Source organism: Thamnophis sirtalis, unplaced genomic scaffold (assembly GCF_051295495.1).
Source record: "Thamnophis sirtalis isolate CommonGarterSnake01/CBP01778 unplaced genomic scaffold, rThaSir2_p1.2 scaffold_5, whole genome shotgun sequence".
NCBI lineage: Eukaryota > Metazoa > Chordata > Lepidosauria > Squamata > Natricidae > Thamnophis > Thamnophis sirtalis.
The window spans coordinates 50834278-50859894 of record NW_028261385.1 but is presented as its reverse complement, the minus strand read 5'-3'; the positions used below and the strand labels follow the sequence as shown (position 1 = coordinate 50859894).

General features: G+C 35.4%; 1 protein-coding gene across 2 annotated transcripts in view; it reads left to right on the top strand.

Annotated features, from left to right (window-relative positions):
• MCC (MCC regulator of Wnt signaling pathway) overlaps positions 1–25617 on the top strand; it is a 182656-nt gene that overhangs the window by 100202 nt on the left and 56837 nt on the right. For both annotated transcript variants that reach the window (XM_087715812.1, XM_087715813.1), the window contains 2 exons: positions 11888–12001; positions 16450–16592. In XM_087715812.1, the coding sequence (XP_087571938.1) occupies positions 11888–12001; positions 16450–16592 (257 nt within the window). The remainder of the gene's footprint in view (positions 1–11887; positions 12002–16449; positions 16593–25617) is intronic.

The following is a 25617-nucleotide window of genomic DNA, read 5'->3' as shown; positions in this document are numbered from 1 at the left end:
TTTAGAAAATTGTAATATGTCCTTGAGTTGACTGCTGTATCAGAAAATTTGGAAACAGAGTTCTTCTCTTCTATTTAGAGGAACTCCATTAAGGAGAAGAAGATAGAATTGCTGCGAACTGCCATTTGATTACCGGCCTTAGAAATCCTTGGGAAATATCCTTAATGAGAGTTGAATGTTGTGCTGTGGGCAGGATTTTCTCTGCTAGTAGCAATCATACTCAGCACATGGCATTGGTCAAGGTAGAAATCAATAGGTAAAGTTTCGCCTCGCACGCATGTGCTAGTTGTTCCTGACTCCAGGGGGTGGTGCTCATCTCCATTTCAAAGTCGAAGAGCCAGTGCTGTCTGAAGACATCTCTGTGGTCATATGGCCAGCATGACTAAATGGCAAAGGCGCATGGAACACTGTTACCTTCCCATCAAAGTTGGTTCCTATTTTTCTACTTGCATTTTTTACGTGCTTTTGAACTGCTAGGTTGGCAGATGCTGGGACAAGTAACGGGAGCTCACCCCGTTACATGGTGCTAAGGATTCGAACCGCTGAACTGCCAATCTTCTGATTGACAAGCTCAGCATCTTAGCCACTGAGCCATTGTTCAGAAAATCAATAGATTAGAATAAATCAAAGGCAACCAAATAGATTTTTTTTAAAACAAGTAACAAGAAAAAGAGACAAAATATTTAAATAAAATAGATTGCCTCCAGAAGTCTTGGATGTGATTCCCAAAACATTCAAAAGGTTACCCCTGAATTATTTTTAATACCTGGTGCTATCGTACTTGGAATGCAATTTCCTGCATGCCACTCCTATGGGAATCCTTGGTTTAAAAATCTTGTAATTTGAAATGTATTAGAATGATTTTAAAGCCTACAGAATCCATATTAAAAGGCTGAAAGAGGCTTTCAGTGAATGCCAGTGCATTCTTCATCAATCACAATTGCCAGATAGTTTTAAAGACAGTCCCAGTTTCAAAGGTAAGACTTCAGTTAGTAGGGGGAGAGAGAGTCTGACAGCCATATTTGTTGCAGCTGGGCAGAGGCCCCATGGCCATGGCCGTCACCTGCTGATGAAGCATTAGCTGTGATTCCAGAAAAATCTGCAAGACATGGCCTTGCCACTTCATTAAGAAGATGAACCCAAAGAAACAGTTGTTATCTTCACTGAGGCATAACTTAACTAGGCATTATTGCAGTTTGTTTGTTTGTTTGTTTGTTTGTTTGTTTGTTTAACTTGTATGCTGCCCACTCTCCGAAGACTCAGGGCGACTGAATTCACAATATAGATTGCTGTTGTTCATTCATTCAGATGACCAACCCAGACTGGATCCTGCAAAAAAAATATATTAAACCATGGGTTAAACTGTGGTTTATGTAAACCTAGTTTGTATTTTTACATTTACATTACCGTTCCTGTTGCTGTAAGAATTAAAAGAATGTTCAGTTACTGAAATGCAGATGCTTTTATTGATTTGGATGCTTGAGTTGAACTTAGCAATATGAGTTGGAAGTGATAAATTTATTTAAAAATACAATTAGCTCAATTAACCCAGACCATTAAATTTTGCTTAATAAAAGGCATGCACTTTCCTAATTGGAAAAAAATGTAACTTCCCTTTTCTTATGCTTCAGTAAATTTTGCCAGGATGCCTAAAGTTGGCTGTATAAGCAACATACACATCATAGCAAGCATACATATGCAATCTTATTTACAGTCACAAAGAAAATTAATTGCTAATCACTGCTATGAGATACTGTAAACTTGGGCAGAATTTCTGCTTACTTTCTTAAATGAGGAAGCAAGGATACTTGTTTAAAGGAAGTTAATTAAATGTGCCCTCCAGTGAACATTCAAGTACCAGACAGTGTTTTTTAACATACATTTATTTGATTATATTATCTGTTTGAATGCTCAGACTAGTCATTCTCCAGTGATACACTTCTTAACTCGCAAACATAAATTATTTTGAATACTTAATTTGATGTAGCTGACATATTAGAACATGTTCCGTAGCGATTGTGCAGTCCCAAGACTATAAACAAGCGTATTACAAAATTGCAGCTGCTTTACAGTGGCCCTGCCTCTTTGTGTCCTATATTGTAACTCTGTGAGATTAGAAGGAAGACCTGTTCTGTGCAACTCCCTTTGATGCAACATTGCAGTACAAAATTGACTAATAAAGGTTACCTTTATGGGAATATCTGCACTTCCCATAGAATGTGGGATTTAACATACTCCTGTTTCAAAAGCTTCATAAAGGAGCATTAATCCATACCATATATGTATTTTCATATTTCTGTGACAGGTGTAAATAGAATATATTCCATTATACTTACAGTTACCTGTGCCACTTACTCCCACACACTTTTCTGTGTAAGTCTGTGAGAAGAGGTAAATCAGTTCATACATACATACATACATACATACATACATACATACATACATACATACATACATACATCCTTTATTGTCATTGTACAATAAATACAATGAAATTTGTTTCAAAAGCTAATTTCTGCTGAAGATGCAGAGAAAGACAAATTATGTATATATAATTACGTCTGAATGACTTCATTCCAAATTATCAGTTACAGTTTTAAAAAGAAACAAAATGCCCCTAATTTGTTCAGTATATTACACTACTACCATCTACCCCCAATCAGCAATCCGTTTTAAAAAAAATGATTATATGAATCTGTAATTTGGAATACAACATTTTTCAGAATTTAAGTATACTTATTCGTTTAAAATAGTATTTTTATTCTCTAAATCACATTAGCAATTCATGCATTTTCTCAAATACCATTTTTTTCGCTTCTAAAAAAAATTACTTAGAATTCCATCTCGGGCATTTTTGCTTTGTATTTATAGTTTTTTGTGAATGTACAAGGCAGTTAGGTTTTAACAATACTGAAGACATGGGACTTTAAAAAATAATTTCCTGCTCAGAAATGTAAGAGTTTGAGTATGGTGTATTTCTACGGCTTTAATTTTGTTTGAATGGGTTTTCCATTCATTGGTTGATATAAGCTTGAAAACCTGTTTGGTGAGAAAAATACATGAGCACATCTGTGTTTCTACCTAATCGTCACTGAGCTGTTCCAACTGGGTGGGGTAGAGCCTTGCTCAAGGTTAGAAGCAAAGCGTTGGCTGTTCAGACAGTCTTTGAGGCAGAATTACAACCTTTGGAACTCTGATATTCTTCTGAGGTTAGTGTGAATATTTATAAATATAAATGTTTTGTGTAAGAGAATGGAATGTTTAAGTGGTTAGAGAACAGAATAGACAATCTCTGTAAGGGATCCATTGATTTCTTTACAAATGCAGGGAAACATTTTCCAGAAATGTACAGTTGGTCTTCTTTCTTTTACTAAGCTATTAAAAAAATTATACATGGTTTTTGTATTACAGCAAGTTTGTTCTAGGCTCAAAAATTATTTAATTTTTGCCTAGTTTTTTCACTGAAAGCATAACAGCTGTATAAGATTTATGACTATATGTAGGATTTATGAACACGTGTTACTGAGAGAAATATCTAAAAAGCAAATGTGAGTCTTAGATCTCCTTTTTAATATGGTTGTTATAAAGTGTATACTTTGTATTTCTTCCTAAGATTTTCTATTGATAGCTCTTCATTAACTGGTTTTATAAAAAAGTTTCCCAATAAAGTTTAGCGCGTAGGTCTGCAGTAAGATTGATGACCGTGGAGTAAATTATAATGTGTATCTATCAACAAATTTACAGTTGCAATTGAGGATTATAACGTATTGCCATAGTATTGGTTATATTGCTATGTGTTCACAAAATTTAGTTTGAATTTTGCCATTTTCTAATTCATGGCATGTTTTTTTTAAATTTTAAAAGAAAGCCCATTGGTCTCCTGAATGCAAAAGTAATCTATTTAATGAAATATGGAAAAAATAGGTGCCCAAATCCTTTTATTTATACCCATACCCATGTATACAGTCATGTGAAAAAGAAAGTACACCATCTTTGAGTTCTATGGTTTTACGTATCAGGACATAGTAAAAAAAACCATCTGGTTCTTAGCAGTTCTTAAAAGTAGATAAATACAATCTCAGAATAACAACGTATTACATCATATAATCATTTATTTTACAAAAAGAAACAACATCGAGAAAAACTGAAAAATGAGGAAAAATAAGTACACCTTGTGATTCTATAGCCTGTAGAACCACCTTTAGCAGCAATAACCTGAAGTAATAGTTGTATGTATGATTTTATCAGTCTCTCACATGGTTGTGGAGGAATATTGGCTTATTCTTCTTTATAACATTGCTTCAGTTAATTAACATTTTGGGGCATTTATTTAGGTATAGCTCTCTTAATATCCCACCACAGCATTTCAATCAGGTTGTCGTCTGGACTTTGACTGGGTCATTGAAACACCTTGATTCTTTTCTTTTTCAACCATTCTGTTCTACATTTGCTGATGTGCTTGGGATCATTTTCCCAGTATTGGCCAAACACATATGGCCTCATCTTTGAGTCTAGAATAGTTTGGTATACAGAAGAGTTCATGATCAACTCAATGACTTTACGGTGTCCAGGTCCTGTGGCTGCAAAACAAGTCTAAATTGTCATCTTTAAACACTATGATTGATGGTTTGTATGAGATGTTTGTGCTGATATGTTGTGTTTGGTTTTCACCAAACATGGCACTGGGCATTATCCATTTTGGTCTCATTTGTCCAAAGGACTGTATTCCAGAAGTCTTGTGATTTGTTTAGATGCAAACCTAAGTGATGCTACCATGTTCTTTTTAGAAAGAAGAGGCTTTATCCTGGTACTTGTTCAGTCTTTTTCTAATTATACTGTCATGAACATCAACATTTAACATGTTAACTGAGGCTTGTAGAGTCTAAGATGTAACTCTAGAATTTTTGCAATTTCTCTGAACACTACATGACTTTGGGGAATTTGCCAGGACATCTACTCCTGGGAAGATTGGCAACTGTCTTAAATGGTTTCCACTTGTGCATAATCTTCATCACTGTAGAATGATAGGGTTTAAACAATTAGGAAATGGCCTTATAATCCATTTCAGTTTGATGGGCAGCAACAATAGCTTCTCTAAGATCATTGCTGATGCCCTTACTCTTTGGTATTGTATTAACACACATCTCAGTGCCAGAGATCAGCAAACTCTTAAAACTTCAGCTTTTATAGAGGTAGCCACACTTGCTGATGATCAATTTATAAAAGGCACTTGAATAGCAGCATCTGGCTGCTACGGAACCTCTTCAGACCTTCTGCGGCAGTTGTGGGAGTGAGAGGCACCATTCTTTGGTGGTTCTCCTACCTCTCGGACAGGTCGCAGTCGGTGTTCGTTGGAGGGCAGAGATCAACCCCTAGGCCCCTTAAGTATGGGGTGCCACAGGGTTCGGTCCTGTCCCCCCTCCTGTTTAACATCTACATGAAGCCACTGGGTGAGATCATTCGGCGGCACGGGATAAAATACCACCAATATGCGGACGATACACGGCTGTATCTGTCTGCCCCGTGTCAACTCAGTGAAGCGGTTGACGTGATGTGTCAGTCCCTAGAGGCTGTTAGGGTCTGGATGGGTGTGAACAAGCTTGCACTCAATCCCGACAAGACTGAGTGGCTTGTGTTTTTCCCTCCCAATAATTGGCCTTGTATTCCAACTCTCAGGCTGGGGGGTGAAATTATATGCCCCTCAGACAGGGTTCGCAATTTGGGAGTCCTCCTGGATCCACAGCTGACTTTAGAACACCATTTGTCGGCTGTGACCAGGGGGACATTTGCCCAGGTTCGCCTGGTGCACCAATTGCGGCCCTACCTGAACCAAGAGGCCCTCAGGACAGTCACTCATGCCCTTGTGACCTCAAGACTGGACTACTGTAATGCGCTCTACATGGGGCAGCCCTTGAAGAGCATTCGGAGACTTTAGCTTGTCCATAATGCAGCCGCGCGAGCGATTGTGGGTGCACCCCGCTACACCCACGTTACACCTATCCTCCGCGAGCTGCTCTGGCTGCCTATTGGACTCCAGATGCGCTTCAAGGTGCTAGTCGTTACTTTTAAAGCCCTACATGGTATCGGACCTGGCTACTTGAGAGACTGCCTCCTGCCAATTACCTCCCTTCGATCAATTAGATCCCACAGATTAGGCCTCCTCCGGATTCCATCAGCTAGCCAGTGTCGACTGTCGACCACCCGGAGGAGGGCCTTCTCTGTGGCTGCTCCGGCCCTCTGGAACGATCTCCCCATGGAGATTCGGACCCTCACCACCCTTCAGGCTTTCCACAAAGCCGTCAAGACCTGGCTGTTCCGGCAGGCCTGGGGCTGATGAGTTCCCAGCCCCACTCGAATTTGTTGTGACTGTTGAGGAGTTTTTTAATCTGTTTTTTTGTATTTTGTTGTTGTCTTGTTTGTTTTCTTTGTATTGCCCCCTTTCCCTATCGGTTTGTTAGCCGCCCTGAGTCCCTTTGGGAATAGGGTGGCATACAAGTTTAATAAAACTGAAACTAAAACTGAAACAGACCTAAGAAAGCAGTAAGCTTCGACTTAGTTTTTCAAACATGGCTTCTCCATTTTGGTTTCTTTTTCTAAAATAAATGTTGACATGGTATAATATGTCATGTGTTGTTATCTATCTGAGGTTGTATTTATCTACTTTTAAGAACTGCTAAGGACCAGATGATTTTTACATGTCCTGATATGTTAAACCATAGAATTCACAGAGGGTGTACTTTCTTTTTTAGATGTGCATATTAAATTTAGCTACGTTATATTGTTATTGCATTTGATTCTGTATATTTTATTCATTTATCAAAAATGAAGTAACTGAGCGGTTTGCAAATAAAAGCCATGCAACCATAGGAAGACATAGATAAATATAAGTTAGACATAGAACTAAAAACAAGTTAAAAAGGCAGAGAGTGTCCTTGACTCTTCCAAGTGTTGCATGTCCCTCTTACATCCGTATGCCAATTGGCAGAGCTAGGTCTTGTCACACCTCCTCAATGTCAGCAGAGTAGGAGCTGGAATAGAGTTGTGATTTATATGAAAGAAGTTTGGATACTGAAGAGAAATTTTAAAAAGATAACAATAAACATCCTGTAGCATTTGAAATGCAACTATAAGCATAACCATATCTTTTAGAGCAATTGCTGTAAGGTTACAAATTGGAAGTATCAGTTGTTTCACTACATTTTCTCTTTGGCCCTTGAGTTCAAAACAGACTGATTCAGCTCAGACTCAGCTCAATTCAGCTCATCAGCCGGCCATCAACACATCCCAATCAAGACCTAAAAAGCCGCTTACAACAGGCACTGTAAATACCACACAGAGACCAGTACACAATCCTAGATCCTGTAAACCGATTCATAGAAATTATGGGCAATGTTTGAGGTGCTGAAAGTCACAAATCAGTCTCTTGATGTTCCAAGATACCACAAGACGTCATCTAAGTATCTCAAAGGGACAAGGCCAAAATAATTTAGATTCTTTTGCCTGTGTTTCTCCCTTCTCTCCTCCTCATATGTTAATGGTAAGAATGGAATCATTAAGTTAAGCTCACTCCAACCCCACACTATCATCAAATAGCAATTTTGAAAGGGTTTCAAAGTGGTGTAAGATGTTCAGATATAATTTTACTTCTGCATCCACTACAGACTAGGCCTTTTTTTAATTTAGCTATCACTCTCTTTCCAATTCTGTGGTTTAGAACCTTAAGGAAAATCTCTAGTTTGATCTACAATGAAACTTGCTCCAGGCACCGGTAACTTCTATGGACACATTGCTGCCACATTGAACAGGTGCAGGCCTCTCAGCTCCCTGTAGGGCACAATATGCATTAAAAAATAAACAACAACAAAGAAAACAAGAATTTGTAATCTGAGCTTTGTTTGATTCTCTCAGAGTTTTTCTTTGTATTCGTGGTGTTCTTAAGTGGAACATCATTCCATTCAAAAAACATTTTGCTGAGAAAAGATGTTATAGTCCCCATTTGCCTAGTCTTTCTTTGCCAAATGTGTTGTACTTCATTGCCCTTCATCTCAGATGCCATGATTGCTGTCACCGAGGGGAGCTATAGTCAAGACATCTGGACAACTGCTTATTAGAAGGACTTGTTAAGCATATTATATTTTTTTCTTTTTAATTTGTGTTTATTGCTAAAAATTTGAAGTACAAAGAAAGTGACAAAAAGTAAACTGACAGAAAAAGGCTGCTAAATTTGAATTGAAAAATGTAATTGAAAAAGGTCAAAAGTACATTACTTTTTAGTTATACTGTATATTTTCTGCTTCTTGTATATTTGTATCTGCACCAAAAGTCACAATTTAGATATTTAAATTTTGTCCTAGGAATTATTGGTTTCTTATTTGACTGAGATATACAAGTTCCTGCTTGAAGATATTATATCTTCTGTGTGTGATATTGCTACTTATGGATTGGACAAGGAAGCTGCCTAGGAATCATTAAGTTGATCGAGTGAAGGATTGTGACTCCCTATTCAACAAACTTATTGAGTCTTCTATCCAATAAACAAAAAAAGCAATACGAGGTTTTATGTACATTGAAGTTGCAAATTGCAGGCCTTTTATATTAAAGACTATAGCTCCATTAGTACATTTTTTTTACTACACTTCCTTAGTGACATTAGGAAAATAAGTTATTAATCCATCAGCAACTGCTTCTGCATATTTTACAGATGTTTTAGCTATGACTTTTTAAATGACTTTGCTACAGCTTAAGAAATAAAGTTTTAGGGATGACTAGACAACCCACAATGTTTTGGATCATTGTTTCAAGAATATTTCCTTACCTAAACAGATAATTACAACAGGTGGGCAAAAATCAGTGGGAGTGAGACAACTTCCAACTTCCCTATTCAATTTCCTTGTGGGAAGCTGACAGTAAGTAGCAAAAACCTTCCTTCCTTCCTTCCTTCCTTCCTTCCTTCCTTCCTTCCTTCCTTCCTTCCTTCCTTCCTTTCTTTCCAGCTTGGACACAGTAAGTCAATTTATTGTGGAAAGATCAGGTGAATACATCACTTTCAATGACTCTGTTTTCACTTTTATTTCTGCTAAATAGTCAAAAATTGATAATGGACATATGTCCATGTCCAAGTAAGCTTTGCCTAGACACAAGTGCTGTACTTGATTTTTAGAAATCTCTCCCTGACAGCTTTTTGTAGAAAGTGCTCCAGTCAAGCAGATAGCTGCTGAGGAGAGAGGATTGGTGTATCTAAAATGTCTAAGGAATTTTGTTCCTCGCTGTTGTTGTAAAGAATAAATACTGGGAGTAGCATAAATCTTCAATATCTATTTTGCACCAATGCTTGGCACAAAATTAGCTTTATTCAATTTTAGGAAAGTGTAAAAAAAAAAAAGCTCATTTTTTCCAGTAAAGAGATAACTGTTTTTTCCCCTAAAGCTTTGTGACATTTGCTCTTATGTTAATAAGTTATACTCAAATTCAGTTAATTAAGCTGAGCTTAGTTCTGAGAAGACATACACTATTAAAGTATTTGTTTTTCTTTAGACTCCTTATGAGAACATCCCATCTCTAATAATCATATTGAAAATGGGGGGGGGGGGTTGGTGTTGGTATGCCTTCAGATCATTTCTTGACTCCTGGAGCTGCCTTGGACAGATTCCTGTAGTTGTCATGACAAGTAGTTTGCCATTGCATCTCCTTCCTAGGAGTGACAGAATGTGACTTTCTCAAGATCACCCAGATGATTTTATGGCTAAGATAAGACTAGAACTCATAGTCTCCCAGTTTCTAGCATGGTGCTTTAACCAGTAAACCAAACTGGCTGTTTTTTAATATGTATGTTCATTAAATTCCTTAATAACATATTATTGAGAAAGACAACCATTTTATAGTGAAATTGTTTTATTTATTTATACTGAATAATAATAACAATTAAGCTTTTGATTAAACTGTGGATACATCAGGATTTTCTGTTGCATCAGAATTGTTTCTTGATGAGCAAATCCTGTCCTTGGACGTAACCTGCCCAGAAGTCAATTAAGCTGCAAATCTAATTAAAAGAATGAATAATGAAGTAACCATTTTTAAGAGAGCATAATTTAGTGTACTTCTAAGAAAATAATAATACAAATGAAGGATTTGTAAATGTTAGTTTAATGATAGTTCACCTGCCTATATAGCAGTAACGTAGGCTAGTGATGGCAAACCTTTTTCTTATGGCATGCCAAAATTGCATGCCCACACCAATTAAATCTTCCCCATTCACCTGCACATGTGTGCATGACACCCTTCCATGCATGCATGCATGACCCTTCCCCAAGCTCCAGAGGCTTTCCTGAGGGAGGGCGAAAACAGCCCCTCCCCCCGAGGCCCTCCAGAAATGGATTGTTTCTGACCTTCCAGTTGGGCTGTTGAGGCTGTCTTTTGCCTTCCGGAGGCTTCCCTGAAGCATGGGGAAGGCGATAAATGGCCCCAACAGCCCAACCGGAAGTTTGGGAATGAACTTACAGCCCATTGGGGCTGTTTTTCGCCCTCCCCAGGCTGGGGAGGGCAAAAATGGCCTTCCCCTGCCTTCCGGAAGGGCAAAAAATCAGCTGGCGGAGCTGACGGCTAGCATGCCAACAAATATGGCTCCGCGTGCCACAGGTTTGCCATCATGGACCTAAATAATTCTCAAACTTCTCGGTTGAGTATTTAAGCAGCTGGTATCAACTGGATTTCACATGGTGGTAGTGAACCAATTTCATGGCATTTTAGAGAAAGTGGATTGATCAGGTCCAAAGACCTAGATTGGTATAGCGAACCCTTGTAGATTAAACCTTTCAGTGGCTTTACCATCAGTCATTGTATTCTGTTGGACTGTATGCAGAGGTTTGAGATAATAGATGATCGCCTCTAATGGTCCTGCTCCTTCTTCAGTGATTAGTTCCAATCTGTGACATTGAGAAAGTAGTGATTGTCTACGTGGCCCCTGGGTGTGTGTTACTGCTTGATGTCATCCAATGGGATAATGTATCGTGAGAATGCTGATGATATCCAGTTGTACGTCACTGTTGTTGATGTTCTTTTCTGGTGCCTGAAAGCTACCTGGGTCTGGCTGTAAAAAACAGCTGAAGGTGAAGCCTAAAAAAATCTGAGCTGCTATGGGTATACCGGGTTTTCTGTTGCATCAAGTTGTTCCTTGATGGCCAAGAACTTGAGTGTTTGTTTGGGTTGGTTTCGTGGTACAGTTTAAGGTGTTGGTTTTAACCTTTTAAGCCCCTTTATGGCTTGCTGCCTAGGTGCAATCTGCTCTAGCCATTACTGGCTCCATCACTTACAGTAGGTCAAGCAGAGATAACTATTACTGATCCCACATTTTTGGAAGGTCCAGGAGGCTAAAGTTAAAAGTGCTACCTTTCTCTAGTAGAACCAATTCTGTGGATTGGCCTCCTAGTTTTAATTAGGCTACTCTCCTCATTGATGTTAAATAAGTTTTTAAAGATGAAGTTACTCAAAAGACTTTTCCTAATTTTATTATGCCATATTTACTTTTTTATTTTTATGGTGTTTTATGTTTGGGTGATGTTGCTTTAACATTTGTGTTGCTGTTATCAATGAATGTTTTACTCACTTTTTGTAACCAATGTCAGCTTTCAAAAGTCCCTAAATTGAGGCAGAGTAGAAATTTGGTTAATAAATGAATTATAAAATTTTAAAAAGAAAATGTATTAAACATTAATGCTGGAAATACACAGTAGAATTTTTTGAATAATGCGAAATTATTTGTTCTATTTATTCATTTGAAATCTCAAATTATGAAAATTTATATATGAATTATACCACTTGCATTGTCTCAACCAGGATATGTTTTGTTGATTGTATTTAATTTTAACTCCATTTTGTTTATATGTTACAGTTCCACTTAGCAGCCCTGGCATCTTTGAAAGGCGACATCGTTGATCTTAATAAGCGCTTACAACAAACAGAACGAGAGAGAGATTTGTTGGAAAAGAAATTGGCAAAAGCCCAGGTTAGTTATTATTCAACTATATTATTCAAATGGCCGTGGCTCAATACCTCAAGCTTTTAAACCAATCAAAAGAATTGTTGTTGCATCAAAGGCATCAAATGTGACTTTTCACAGATGAACATAATAAAGTCTATCAGAATAGTTTCTTGATACTAAGGGCATTGGGAAACAAAATTGTGTTATTTTTCTAAACAAAAGAACATAATACATAATCAAGTTATTGCCCTATTCAAAGAGTTTATACAGTTTTTGAAAAACAAAATTCCTGCAAGTATGACCAAAAATTTCCCTACCATGGAAATGGTACATTCAGTTCAAAAGGGTATGCATATTTATTAAGCTTCTCACCCATTGAACCAAAATTTTTGATTTGTAGAAAAATAAATTGATTTATAAGTGCTTGAAAAAAATTATCAGGATTCAGCATGGATTTCTGAAAAATCCAAGTCTTCTGCAGTGTCTTGCTAGACTAGCTTTCTGGTATTAAGCTTTCTCAATAGATTGTGGCAATATACATATACTATACATTTATTTTAGCAAAACATTTGATAAAAGGACAGAAAATATTTGACTAGCAGACTGTGTTAGGCTAGACGAGATGACATGACAGGTTGACACATACAGTAACAATCTCAAATTTGCACTTGAAGAATATTCACTAATGACTATTTCATCATATTGGAGTGATATTGGGTGTGATGCCACAAGACTGGAACCTGTTCCTAGAGTCTTAAAACATACTTGTAATGACTTAGATGAATTGGTGGAAGGAAACAAATGTCAGATGATGCAAAGTAGAGTAGGACAGTTAATATCAAAGAAGACAAGTAAAATTCAAAATAATCATGCAAGATTAGATAAATGAGCTGAAAGATAACATAATGAACTCAGTAAAGATAAATACAAAATTCTTCACTTAGGAAACTAAATGAAGCCACAAGTAAAGGATGGGAATACTTGGCTTGGTAATAACAGTTATGGAAAAAAAGGTGAGTAGCAATGTGATGCATTGTAAAAAAAAAGTCAAATACAAAATTAGGTTATATCGATAAGAACATACTCTGTAGTCTAATACAAGCAAACTGCAATTGTAATATCCTGGCCTTGGCTCTTCCCCTTGCTCACAAAATTAAAGAACCATTTTTTTAATGGGCTTCATTCTCTGATAACCAGTTTATTAGCCAAAATCTACATTGAACATTGCTATGGACAAAGCTTGACTGCTGGGTTGAGTACCCACTGTGCACTGCAACTTGCTCCTACTTAAGTATATTTATTACTCCTTTCTCTTTGTATTTTCCTGATAGCAGCAACCTGGTGAGGTGATTTGGGCTGAAAGAGAGTCACTGGCCCAAAGTCATCCAGTCACTTTTCATATTTAAGATGGGACTAGAGTCTCCTGGTTTCTAATCTAGGGCTTTGTTTCAAGTTATTGAAGACTATCTGCTAACAATAATAGCAGGAAGATTAAAAAAGAAATCCTTGCTCAGTTTGGACAGGAGTTAATACATATACCAGAATTGTGTATCCTTTGATTAGTATTAATATAATTTAATAATCACAAATCATTATATTCATGACATTTCCATTGTAGTTTGTTAGTGTGCCTTGAATTCTCTTGAATAGTTTCCTAGTATGCAGTATATCTATGGTGTTGTGAGTACAAGGCATGATTACTTCACTCCTTTCAGTATGAAATCTGGGGGGGGGGGTAATATGGGGAAACAACGATAAGCAGGCAAGTGTACAGTAAGATCATCACATCACCAGATAATTATTCTTTGGAGATCACATGCTAGCTATAATTATAAATTCTAAATATAATGTATCTAAACTGGGAACTATTTTATTTTGAGAATGAAGGAAAGTTTTCAAAGAAGTTGTTAACTCAGAAGAAAGAGCACTAGAAGCATATTCTGTTACCTCCCCTTTTTATTGCCTATGCTGAAAAATATTTGATGAATTTAGATCTTCACCCTGATTGTCAATAAATAATATATAATTTAAGATATACAGATGATACTATGCTCCTAGAATAGTAGAGAAACTAAAGAACCTGAGAATAGTGAAAAGTGTAGGTTACATTTTAATACAAAACCCTGCAAATGAAGAAGTAAAATAAAAACAATAATCTACTATACCTTTCTCTAGCAAGACAAAAAAAAATGGCAATTTTGGAAACTTAAACTCAGAAGAACGGGAGAAAAAAACGGTGTTGTAAAGTGGCAAATAAAAATTGCCAGAAATACTGTTTTAGAAATTAAAAATATTCTAATCTCAAGGAAAATAGATTTTAAATGAAGAATTAAAATGATCAGAAGCTGTAGTTGGTCAATGCGCTATATAATGGTTAGAAGGAACAATAGAAAAGAAGTAAGATATCACAAAGCAGCACCTACAGAAACCATCTATATATTTGGATTTCTCTGAATTATGAAAAATTGTGGAAGTAGCATAGAGGAGATGTGGCCATCCACATCCTGGTAGGAGAAGACACTTGAGCTATTATTAAACATATGAATACACAGATGCTCTTCAATAAAAACAATTATTAATTAAAGAAAAAATCATGCAATAATCTTCAATGTACTAGTAATATGCAATTCAATATTTTTAATGATTTGTAGTACTATCATTAAAAATAGATGGTTGGTCGCTGTGAATATTTTAATATACAAGATAACTAATATCATTTTTTTAAAAATTCTGATTATTTCCAAGTATTAATAATAATTGTTCAATTAATTAAAATGTTATATTGTGAAATTTATGTCTGAAATATTTGCTGCTGTGATAAAAGAGTCAAAAAGTAGCATGGACTAACTTCTTTAAATGATTTAGGTTGACAGTTCCATGAAAAAACATGAATCGTTTTCCAGTTAATGAGGTAGCTACAATATATCATAGATTTCTAGCTTAGAATTCTTAGTTTTCAGGCAGCCATTGTTTTACCGTAAAATAATGGAATGTGCATTTTGAATTCAGTTAAACCCAACAGATATGTGAAGATTATCCCCACATCAGGATTAATAATCATTCTCATCAACCCACTTTCATTAAAGCATTATCCCAGCTACTCTAAAGAGGAAAAGGTTTTGCATCTAGTTTTGCTTTCCTGCTTTGCTTCTACTACTCTAAATGAGTTAACAGGAAAAGTAGCCTCCTCTTTTCCTTCGGCATGACACACCTTGTAAATTAGCATGAAATTTGATTGATTCATTGAATAATGTAATGATCCAGTCTTCCTATGGAACTTTCATCACTTAAAATTTAAATTTAGTCTCATAATTAGCTGAGTCTACAGAGGTACAGTCTTTCATTGTAATGAATCTACAGCATGTTACTATAAGGTTTTATATCTAAAATGAGAGGATCCATTAAGTTCTTGTATCGATATCCTAAAACTGATAGGGTTTTCATTCCAAATTCCGTGATTCATATGTGTGCGTACGTGTGTGCATGCATGCATGCATGCATGCATACATACATACATACATACATAGCATAAGTTGCCATCAGGAATGTTCCAGATCAATGTTTTTGGTAGGAGTCTTTCTCTTCTTTAATATTAGGTCTGAGATTGGTATATAGCCAAAAATAATTTCAGTGTGGTCCATCTCACCAGGCGGGACACTTCTTTTTAGCAAACACACCAAACAGATTGGCCTCTCTTCTTTATAGTGGGAATGACATCCTATCATTGCGACTTTTTTTTTGCAGATCCAAACCATCCAGAAATCAACCTTTTTATCACTTACTAGAACAGGAAATTCACATGATATTGTAGCAGGAGATTGTTTGAAACCAGTACTGTGCAGGAAGAGTAAAGTGTGATCCAAAAGTTCTGAAAATTGTAGTTTAACAGCATTTTAAGGTTTATAGTTTCAGTTACCTACTATAAATTATATTGTGGTGATGAGAATACATTATCCCTGTGCTGTTACTGTGCACAGTGGATTAACTTTGTTTTATTTAATTAGTACATTTATATGGCAACCCAAATCAAACTATATGATTCTAGGTGGTATAAAAATTATTAAATAAAAATACAAAATAAAAATAACATATATCACAAAAGGAAACTAAAACAATTAAATGACTATCAGAAATAAAATATACTATATCCAACCAGCTTGGAACTTTCCTCATTGTGCTCCAGGAGCCTGGCGACAGAACAGGGTTTTAAATATCTTCCTAAACTTCATTTGGTGCTTTTTTATATTTACAATGACAAATAATTTCACGAAACAGAGAGATTCATACAAAAAAAAGGATTATTATGGCTTACAGTATATTAATTCTTTAAGGTATTTTTTCATTAATCAGTTTAATCTAAACCTAATTATCAGTTTTTATATGTTTGGGAAGATGACAGGTTGCAAAATAACATCATGCCTCATGTTCCATTTGCTTCCATATGATCTCTAAATGTTTTTTACACTGTTTAGTGTGAGCAATCTCACCTAATGAGGGAGCATGAAGATGTGCAAGAGCGTACAACGCTTCGTTATGAGGAACGGATCACAGAGCTTCATAGCATTATTGCAGAGCTAAATAAGAAAATAGATCGACTGCAAGGAACTACTATAAGGTACAATGATAAATGTATTTATTAACAAGATACTACCATGAACATACCTCTTGGGTTTCATGAAAACAATTTCTCTTTCTAAGTATACATTCTTTAGACTTTAGTTTATAACACCAGTTATTGAATTCTGTATTCTGCTTCCCCTGTTCATATCCTGGACATTTCATAAAAGCTCATGCCCAACATTCAAATAATTTCTGAATATCTTAAGTATAACTACAAGCCACTTCTAAATGTTGGACATTCTTTCTAAGGCCTTAGTATTTAATATCAAATAACACAAAATTAAAAGTTCATTTTTAAAAATCCTTAAACTTAAATATTTATAATAGAAATAAGATACTTGAGACCTTGACAGTCTGTCAACAATCTTCTGGTTACTGGAGAAGATTATATTATTGATAACAGGAACAGAACATGTTTGCTTGAGAAGACTGAGAAGCTGTAACTGTCAGGGTTCCAAATAACATCCAAAAGAAAATCAGAGTCCAAGGCAAAGTATTGCTCAAAGTTCCAATTTATTAAGAGAACCATGTTGGCACACCTGGAAAACCTGAATCTGAAGGCTTTCTGGTTTTCCCATCCAGTGGAAAGTTCAAGATCTTCCCCCCACAAGTTCATCACATGGTCCAATCTTCCACTGCCATGCTGGCAGCTTCCACCCATCCAGTTCCAGTCAGGTCCAGAGATGCAAAGACAAAGGATGACCTTGGCTTTCTAGAAAGAATTTTGTTATGGCTACATATCTCTAACTTTGAACAATCCCCCCTCCCATTTCTCACAATAGAAAATGCATAGTAGAATAATAGAAAGTGTGGCAGGCCTGAGATCCACCAGAAAATATGACTGCAGGCCTGACAGTAACACTCATTCCATGCCAATGCTGGAAAAGAAGCTGTGGGGGTTCATAGATAAAACTCTGTTCCATAGTAGATCAGGAGCCCTGTAATGATAGAGAAAAAGATATTTTACTCTATGACAAGATTGCATTTCCAAAAACCCACTATAGAGTTGGTGGTAAATTGGCACTGCCCAGATTTTGCCAAGGAACATGATACTGTGCTTTGCTGACCATTTTTGGCATTAGATGATTCTTAATAATTTTCTTTAGCTTCTTACATCTTTCAGAGCTATCTATCCTTGAAACATTAAGGCATCACACACTCTTGACTATAAATGTGTATTATTAATAAGTAGTCCATATTAATTCTACCAACTACTCTGCTCCATTGCTTTTATACAAAAAAAAACACTTTAGTGTTACATAGATTTGTTGTCCAAATCATAAGCTTTTATCAATAGATGGTAAAACTGCATGTACAGAGTATGCAAAATATATGGAGAGAAACATTTTAGTAATGAAGGCTAATACTTTTTTATTCAATATCATCTATGTATGTAAGACTTTGCAAAGCAAAGTAAGATCCATACCAAATTATAACAATAAGCTCTTAATGCAATTCCACTTGTTGTTCTTTCTTATTCATACAGTGGACTTATATGGTTGCCCATCTCATATTCACAACTATGGTCACCTAACAAAATTAAAAACCCGATAAACATATATGCAAAAAATATAAAACCTATAGCAGCAGAAAAAAATTATAAAGACCCAATTAAACAGTCAACATAACCAAACTAGCCCATCTCTAGAGCGTGCAGTTTCAAGCACAAAGCCACATCTTCAAAGCCTTATGAAAGGTCAACAGGGAAGGGACTAACCTGGTGTCTGAGGAATGATATTTCAGAGGTAGAGTGCCATGACTGCAAAGATTTTCTTCCTGGGCCCTGCACTCCTTCTGGACTGAATGGCATAGGTAGAAATAATTTAATGACTTCAAAAGCAGAGAGTATGCAATGCAATGTAATATTATATATTTCTTTTCTAAGCAGTCTGACTTTCTTTAATGACAGGATTGATTTGGTTTTTAGTATTGTCAAAGATCTTCCAAATTTATTCAACAAAGCAACATTTATTCAAATGAAGCCACACAACAAATGAGTTGGATAAGACATTTAACACTTTCAAATGCATTTGATGGAGGTGACATAATAATTAAAAAGTCAAGCCAATTATCATTCTGAATTGTCCTACAACAATGCAATTGCTTACTCTCCAACTGCTTGGATAACATATTTTTAAAGATGTGCAGTTATGTACAATTTAATATGAGATTTGAAAGATAAACTATCTGAAATAGTGCTGGTTAGTTTTTTTTTAAAAAACTTGTTACCAAAGGTTTGTGAAAAATAGGCTGTAGCATTGTAAATTATGTCACTTGTTCATAAATTGTTACAGCAAAAATCAATATTTTAGCTCTGAGTTTTTGTGGCAAAGTGGCTTGGAAGTTGTAATTAATGTAATGAAGTCAGATATAGCCTCTTCTGCTTGGTATGCAACAAAATCTATTGACTAAATTTCTGTGTTTTGGAATTTGAATACCTCTGGAAGAAACAATCAACTATAGCAGATCCAGAATGCTGTGACTAGGCTTCTATTGGGTAGGGTCCAGCCTCAGCTTAATGGGTGGTTACCATGACTAATAAACATAATTGTTTCCGTGTCAAATTTTAAATGCATGGTTTAACATAAAAATCTCTTTAAGACTTGGAAACAGCCTACTCCTTTAGTATATCACTCCAGTCATCATTTGTGGAGTGTTTCCCAAGCAGAAGCCCGGCTGGAATCAACCATGGCCATTGGTACACAGTATCTTTGCCCCAAGGGCCATATTAAAACATATGAGTATAATAAAAACTGAGTTCTGATGTCTGAATTTAGCTGACCAGGCAAAGAATTAACTGATGAAGTAAGATTAATTAGAATGTGCCTATAGGTTGCCAGGGAAGAGAAGATTGATGTCAAATTTTTCAGAGGGCATTCTAAAAATTAATTGTATATAATAGACCTTGGTTAACAAATGGTAAAAGATAAATTTGCAAATTACATCATTAATAAAAAAAATACTATTATTCTTACACATTTGATTGGTCAATGTTTTACAATGTCATTCTTAATAAATAAAAATTAATAACAAGTATACAGAAAACTATTATCTTGATTTCTAGTAAGGAAAAATATTAGGCAGCAATTGTGATAGATCAGATTAACTCCTGCTTATGTGGCAAATAAAACTATAATGTTACCAAAGCAGTAAATACAATAACAGTTAATTAAATTTTATTCTCTCTTTTTAAGTGATATGATTTTGAAATTATAATCACCTACTGGATAACTGAACCAGTTATAGCTCAATGTATTTTCATTGTACCTTTTTAAAAGGGCATCATATTGAAATTCTTTCAAAATATTATAATAGTGGAAAGATACTTTAACTTACAGTTCCCTTTTTAGTGTTTTGATTCATAACTTTTAAAAATGATGTGAAGAACCTTTTCCAGTTATATAACGACCAGAAAGTTTTGTTATTATTGTTGTTTAATAAACATTTTCAGTATGAGATGATAAGCTTTAGCTCCTATTATAGGATATTCTTGTGGTGCCATTCATTCTGTATTTTTCTGCCAGAATAAGGTCAACATTAAGAATATCTCATGTGGCTGACTTAGGAAATTGAAAGCTAGCACTGATGCTTTAATAGATATGTCATGTGATTAATAATAACATTATACATTGTCACAAATTGTCCTTGCTTACAATTTATTCTCCATGTGCACATAATCCTTAACTTTATCAGATCAAATATAGATGAGGAAATTACAATCTCTTACCTCATTAAGGATTCCTATATAGTCATGGCCTTATGAACTTTTTGAGCTCTGCTACATTGCTAAGGAAATTTGCCTATGATTAGACCCACATCCCTATTGGGATTAAAACAGGGGAAGGGAGCAGAGCAGCTAAATATTAGGAAGGATATTTGAGAAAGGTAGGAAGTATGAGGACAATAATCTGCTAATAACTTCAAGTTTGATACTCATATCTAATATTTTCTATTGGATTATGATTTATTCTAATGGTAATTATAAGTATAATTTTTTTGAAATAATTCAACTTTTTATAAGTTTTTAAGAGGTAATAGTGGAAGGACTTTTTTAAAACGTGGAGTTATGAAAGTTATAAAGATAACTATAGAGTATCTTAGAAATGTAAATAAGACCTAGAGTTAAGTTAAAACCTGTTCTTTGCACCCGTACCAGATGTGGGTTGCTCCCAGTTCCATCCAGATCGGGCGCGCGCATGAGCAAACCAGTAGTAAAAAAAATGGAAACCCACCACTGAACCATACTAGCTTTTTCACCAGGGCTATGAAAATAGTTTACCATTTTTCCTTCTAGCATTTTTTATACATCATAGTCTACTTATGAATAATTTAAAGATAAAGATAGCTAAACACTGCATTGTTGAATCTTTAATATGCTATAAAGTTTGCATCAAGAGAGCAAATTCTTCTATTAAAAATATAGGCATTGTTCTAAAATTCATTAATGCAAACCAAGGATTATTGCCAATAGTTACCACTTGAAATCATTATTTTCCTATTGAAAAATTGACCTAAAAGGGAAAATATTATTGCTGCTTGCTATTTTTTCTTTATTTTGTTTGTTGTGTGTTTATATAAGTCATCAAATAGATGTTAGTTCAAAATATATGATTTTTATAAGCAATATGGTAAAGCTTTGTTTTTCATTTAGCTTAACTAAAATAACATTTCTACATCCATTTATTATGTTTTGGATTATATAATTAATTTAAACCAGTTCATCCTTGCCACTTTTGGAAGTATCTGAAATAATGACTTGAAAAAAGCAAACTGTATTTGATTAACTATTCTTAATTTTAGGAATGCTTAACGAGAGAACCTAGAGGTGTTTAGCTTCTGCTTAGATCTTTACTGGTGTGTGACATACCTTACACACTGTCATTTAGAAGTCTGTGAAAGCCCATCTTGATAGCAAATAATTCTTTGCTTTTATGCTGCATATTTATTTTACACCATAAATTTCTTAGAGGAAGGAAGATTTCTTATTGTTTCTTAATTCTCTTATAATGAAAAAAATATTTTTTATTTATAACCAAAAAGGATTTCCCTTTCTCCATATTCCTTAGAATATAAGTATCTTAACTTTGCAAAATTGATTTGTTGTACAAGGGAACAAAGTCACCCATTCAGATTACCAAAGGGTCAGAAAAAAATGGAGGATTGTTAATCAGTGTTCATATGAGAGAACTAACAGAACATTTAACACAAATATTAACATAACTTGAATTATAACAACTCTTTTATTCACAGAGGATTTCATACCATAGATATCAAGGTATTGTGGCAACACTGATTAAAACAGAAGGGAAGTTGGAAAAAAGCCAAATTTTAGATTGTGTGTGAAACCATGAGAGAATTACTGTGCACACACACTGTTAGCATCTCAAATTAATTCCTTAGCGGAGGAGTGTATGGGGTAAAAGTTTGTGTAATTTGTATAATTTCTTGCATTTTGCTTAATGAGAAAAGCAAACTTATCTGATCTGTTATTAAAAGGATAAGTCATAACTAAGTTAAAATAGGATTGTGATGTGATTGAAAGTCAACAATGGCTAAATTAATAACTAGAAAACTAGGTTTTTGTAGAGAGAGCTTTGATTAACTCAGCATATTTCAAAATACTTCTATTATTATGTATACTTAATAGTTTTCAAAAATAAATTTAAGTAGCATAGCAATTAGTTGTGCCCAGAATGTCACATATATGATATTTCTTTTTTATGTATATATTGTTTTATCAATAGGAATAAAATACAAAACAGGAAAAAATGTACATCCAATAGTAACAACAACAAAAAATAAAAAAAATGACCCAAACATCCAACATTAAACATATAAAAAATCCATCCTGGCTGGATGCTGAAAAGAAAAATAAAAAAAAACTGATTAATATATATTTCTTGAAACCTTAGTTGTCATGCAGACTTTAATATGTTTTCATTAGGACAATGTATTATGTAATGATATCTTCTGAAAATATGACTTATCATAAGATGGTATTTGTGATTGAAAAGTATCAGCCTTCCTTATCTAATTCTTCTGAAAGGACAACTGTTAAAGTGCTTGATAATTATTTTAATTACCAATCACATTTTCAATTAAAACAACAATAACACATGCTTAAGATAACAACTTTATTAAAGTATCAAAATAAAATATGAAGTTAAGAAGCAATGGGTATTGAAATATATTAAAATGCAAAATTTAAAAAATGGGAGAAAAAATGTCAGTCTTCTTAAAGAGAGGCTGATTCCAAAAATGTATATTAAGAATACTGCTTCCTCAGATAGGTAATACTTTGAAAAAAAAATGAGCAGTTATAATTTCCGTAACATGTTTGACTTGAAATGTTTACATATGCCATACACTTACTAAATAGCCTTACATAAATAGCTTTCAATCTGGAGTCATACTGTGTTTGCTGTAATACAACTTTCCATAGGAGAATCTTCCAGATGCATTGAACTTCACAATTATCAGTCAGTACGACCAATACATCTAGAACACTAGGCTACCCTTGAAAAGTGTTCAGAGACTGCAGCTAGTCCAGAATGCAGCCGCGCGAGCGATACTGGGTGTACCTAGGTACACCCACGTTACACCTATCCTCCGCGAGCTGCACTGGCTACCTATTGGTCTCCGGACGCAATTCAAGGTGTTGGTTATTACCTTTAAAGCCCTACATGGCTTAGGTCCAGCATACCTCCCAGCGGCCGGTGAGATCCCACAGGGTGGGCCTCCTTCAGATGCTGTCAACCAAACAATGTCGGCTGGCGGCTCCCTGGAAGAGAGCCTTCTCTGTGGCTGCTCCGACCTTTTGGAATGAGCTACCCCCAGAAATCTGGACCTTACCCACTCATGGCCTTCAGAAAAGCTGTTAAAACCTGGCTATTCCGGCAGGCCTGGGGCTGTTGACCTCACTGTTGAGGTCCAGCCCCGATCAGAATGAATCTATGTGTGGTAATTTTAAATCTGTCTTTTTATTTTTTATTATTTCTTTTTTTTCTCTTTGTTGTAAGCCGCCCAGAGTCCCTCGGGATTGGGCGGCCTATAAATCTTATTAATTAAAATAATAATAATAAAATAAAAACAGGGAACCCCAGCCTGTTGGGAACTGGGCCACACAAATGGTGGGCGAGTGTGCAAAGCTTCACCTCTGCGTGTACAGGGTCTAGGTTGCACACAAAACTGCCACCCTGCAATCCATGTAAAAATTGTCTTCTCTGAAACTAATCCCTAGTCCCAGAAAGGTTGGGGACCACTGACCTAGAAGACACCACAAACATCTAACGTTGTGATACCTCAAATAAAAGAGATGGTGCAACACATTTTTGAAGAAAGTACCGTATTTTTCAGAGTATAAGACGCACCTTTTTCCCTCAAAAAAGAGGCTGAAAATCTGGGTGCGTCTTATACACTGAGTACAACATTTTTTTGCCTCCCAAAACCCCACCCCTTCACCAAAATGGCCATGCATAACTTGTAGGAGGCTTTCAGAGATCTCCTGGGGGCTGGGGAGGGCAGAAATGAGCAAAAAATGGGTCATTTTTTTGCTACATTTTGCTCCCCTGGCCTCCAGGAGCACTCTATAAGCCTCCTAAAGAGCTATTCATGCCCTTTTTGGGGGGGAAAAAACGGGCCAGTTTTCGTGAAAAACAGGCTGTTTTGGGGAGGTTTGCAGAGTGCAAAACCTTTTTTAAAAAATTTGCCTCTTCAAAACCTTGGTGCGTCTTATACTCCGGTGCATCTTTTTTTTTTTTTTTTCAAATATATTTTATTCATTTTCACATTCCATTTTACAGTCACTTATATACTGGATATTTGCTATAAGAACAGAAATAAAAAAAAAACAAAAAAAAAACACAACTCATCATTCACAACCCCACCTGACACTTCCATCCTCCATACACCCCATCTTCCCCCTCCAACTTTCCTTTCCTCCCTCTAACACTCCCCTCCTACTTCCCTTTCCCCTCAAACCTTCCTTCTCCCCTTACTCCCAGCACACCCTCCTTACATTCCTCTTACTCCTTCCTTACTCCTCCCTCTTCTTTCCCTCTACCTCCCTCCTTGGTGTATTCCTTTATTCAACTGTTGTTTATTAATATAATATGATAAAAAATAAAATAAACCAAGAAAAAAAGAATATAAAGAAAGAAAAGAAAGAAAAAAAAAAGAAAAAAAAGAACAACCGTATACAAGTGCATTCTTTTTCTTATTGAGACTATATTAACACCCACCCACCCACCACCCATAAATCCCCATCCCTAATCCTCCCGACTTCCCAGGGCCCACACCTGGCACTGCCCTCTGTCTAAAGTATCTTATGATTGTATAGATTAAAAATAAAAGTAATATATTAAAAAAAATAGATAGAAAGAAAATACAAATTATCTAAAGGAAAAAAAAGGAAAAAAAGAAAAGAAAAGAAAAAAAGAACTCTTTGTATTAAGCTCAGCCCCCCATCTTTATTTATGTTTAAATAGTGTAAGTCATTCTATATGTTTTTTATTCTCGTCTCTTGCTTCTTTGTTATTTACCCCAACCTCCTGTAAACTCTCCAGTTCTTCTTCCTTAACCTTATATTCAGATAAACATTTATACAAATTTGTATAGACATCAATATACCATCTAGCTCAAAATAATCTCACCAAACTTTCCCTTCTAGTAAAATTTAAGCAGCGTGGATCATTCCACACATTCAAATATTACTTTTCAGAAAAATAATCTCATCAAACTTTCCCTTCTAATAGTATTTAAACAGCGTAAATCATTCCGCGTGCATTTTACCCTCGTCCCTTGCTTCTCTAATATTTACCACTATTTCCCATAATCCCTCCAAATAATCTTTCTTAACCTTATTTTCAAACAGTAATTCACACAAGAGTCAAAATTTATACAAATTTGTGCAGACATCAATTTACAATCTAGCTCAAAATAGTCTGACCAAACTTTCCCTTCTAGTAAAATTTAAGCAGCGTGGATCAAATATTACTTTTCACAAAAGTCAGTTTGCATTC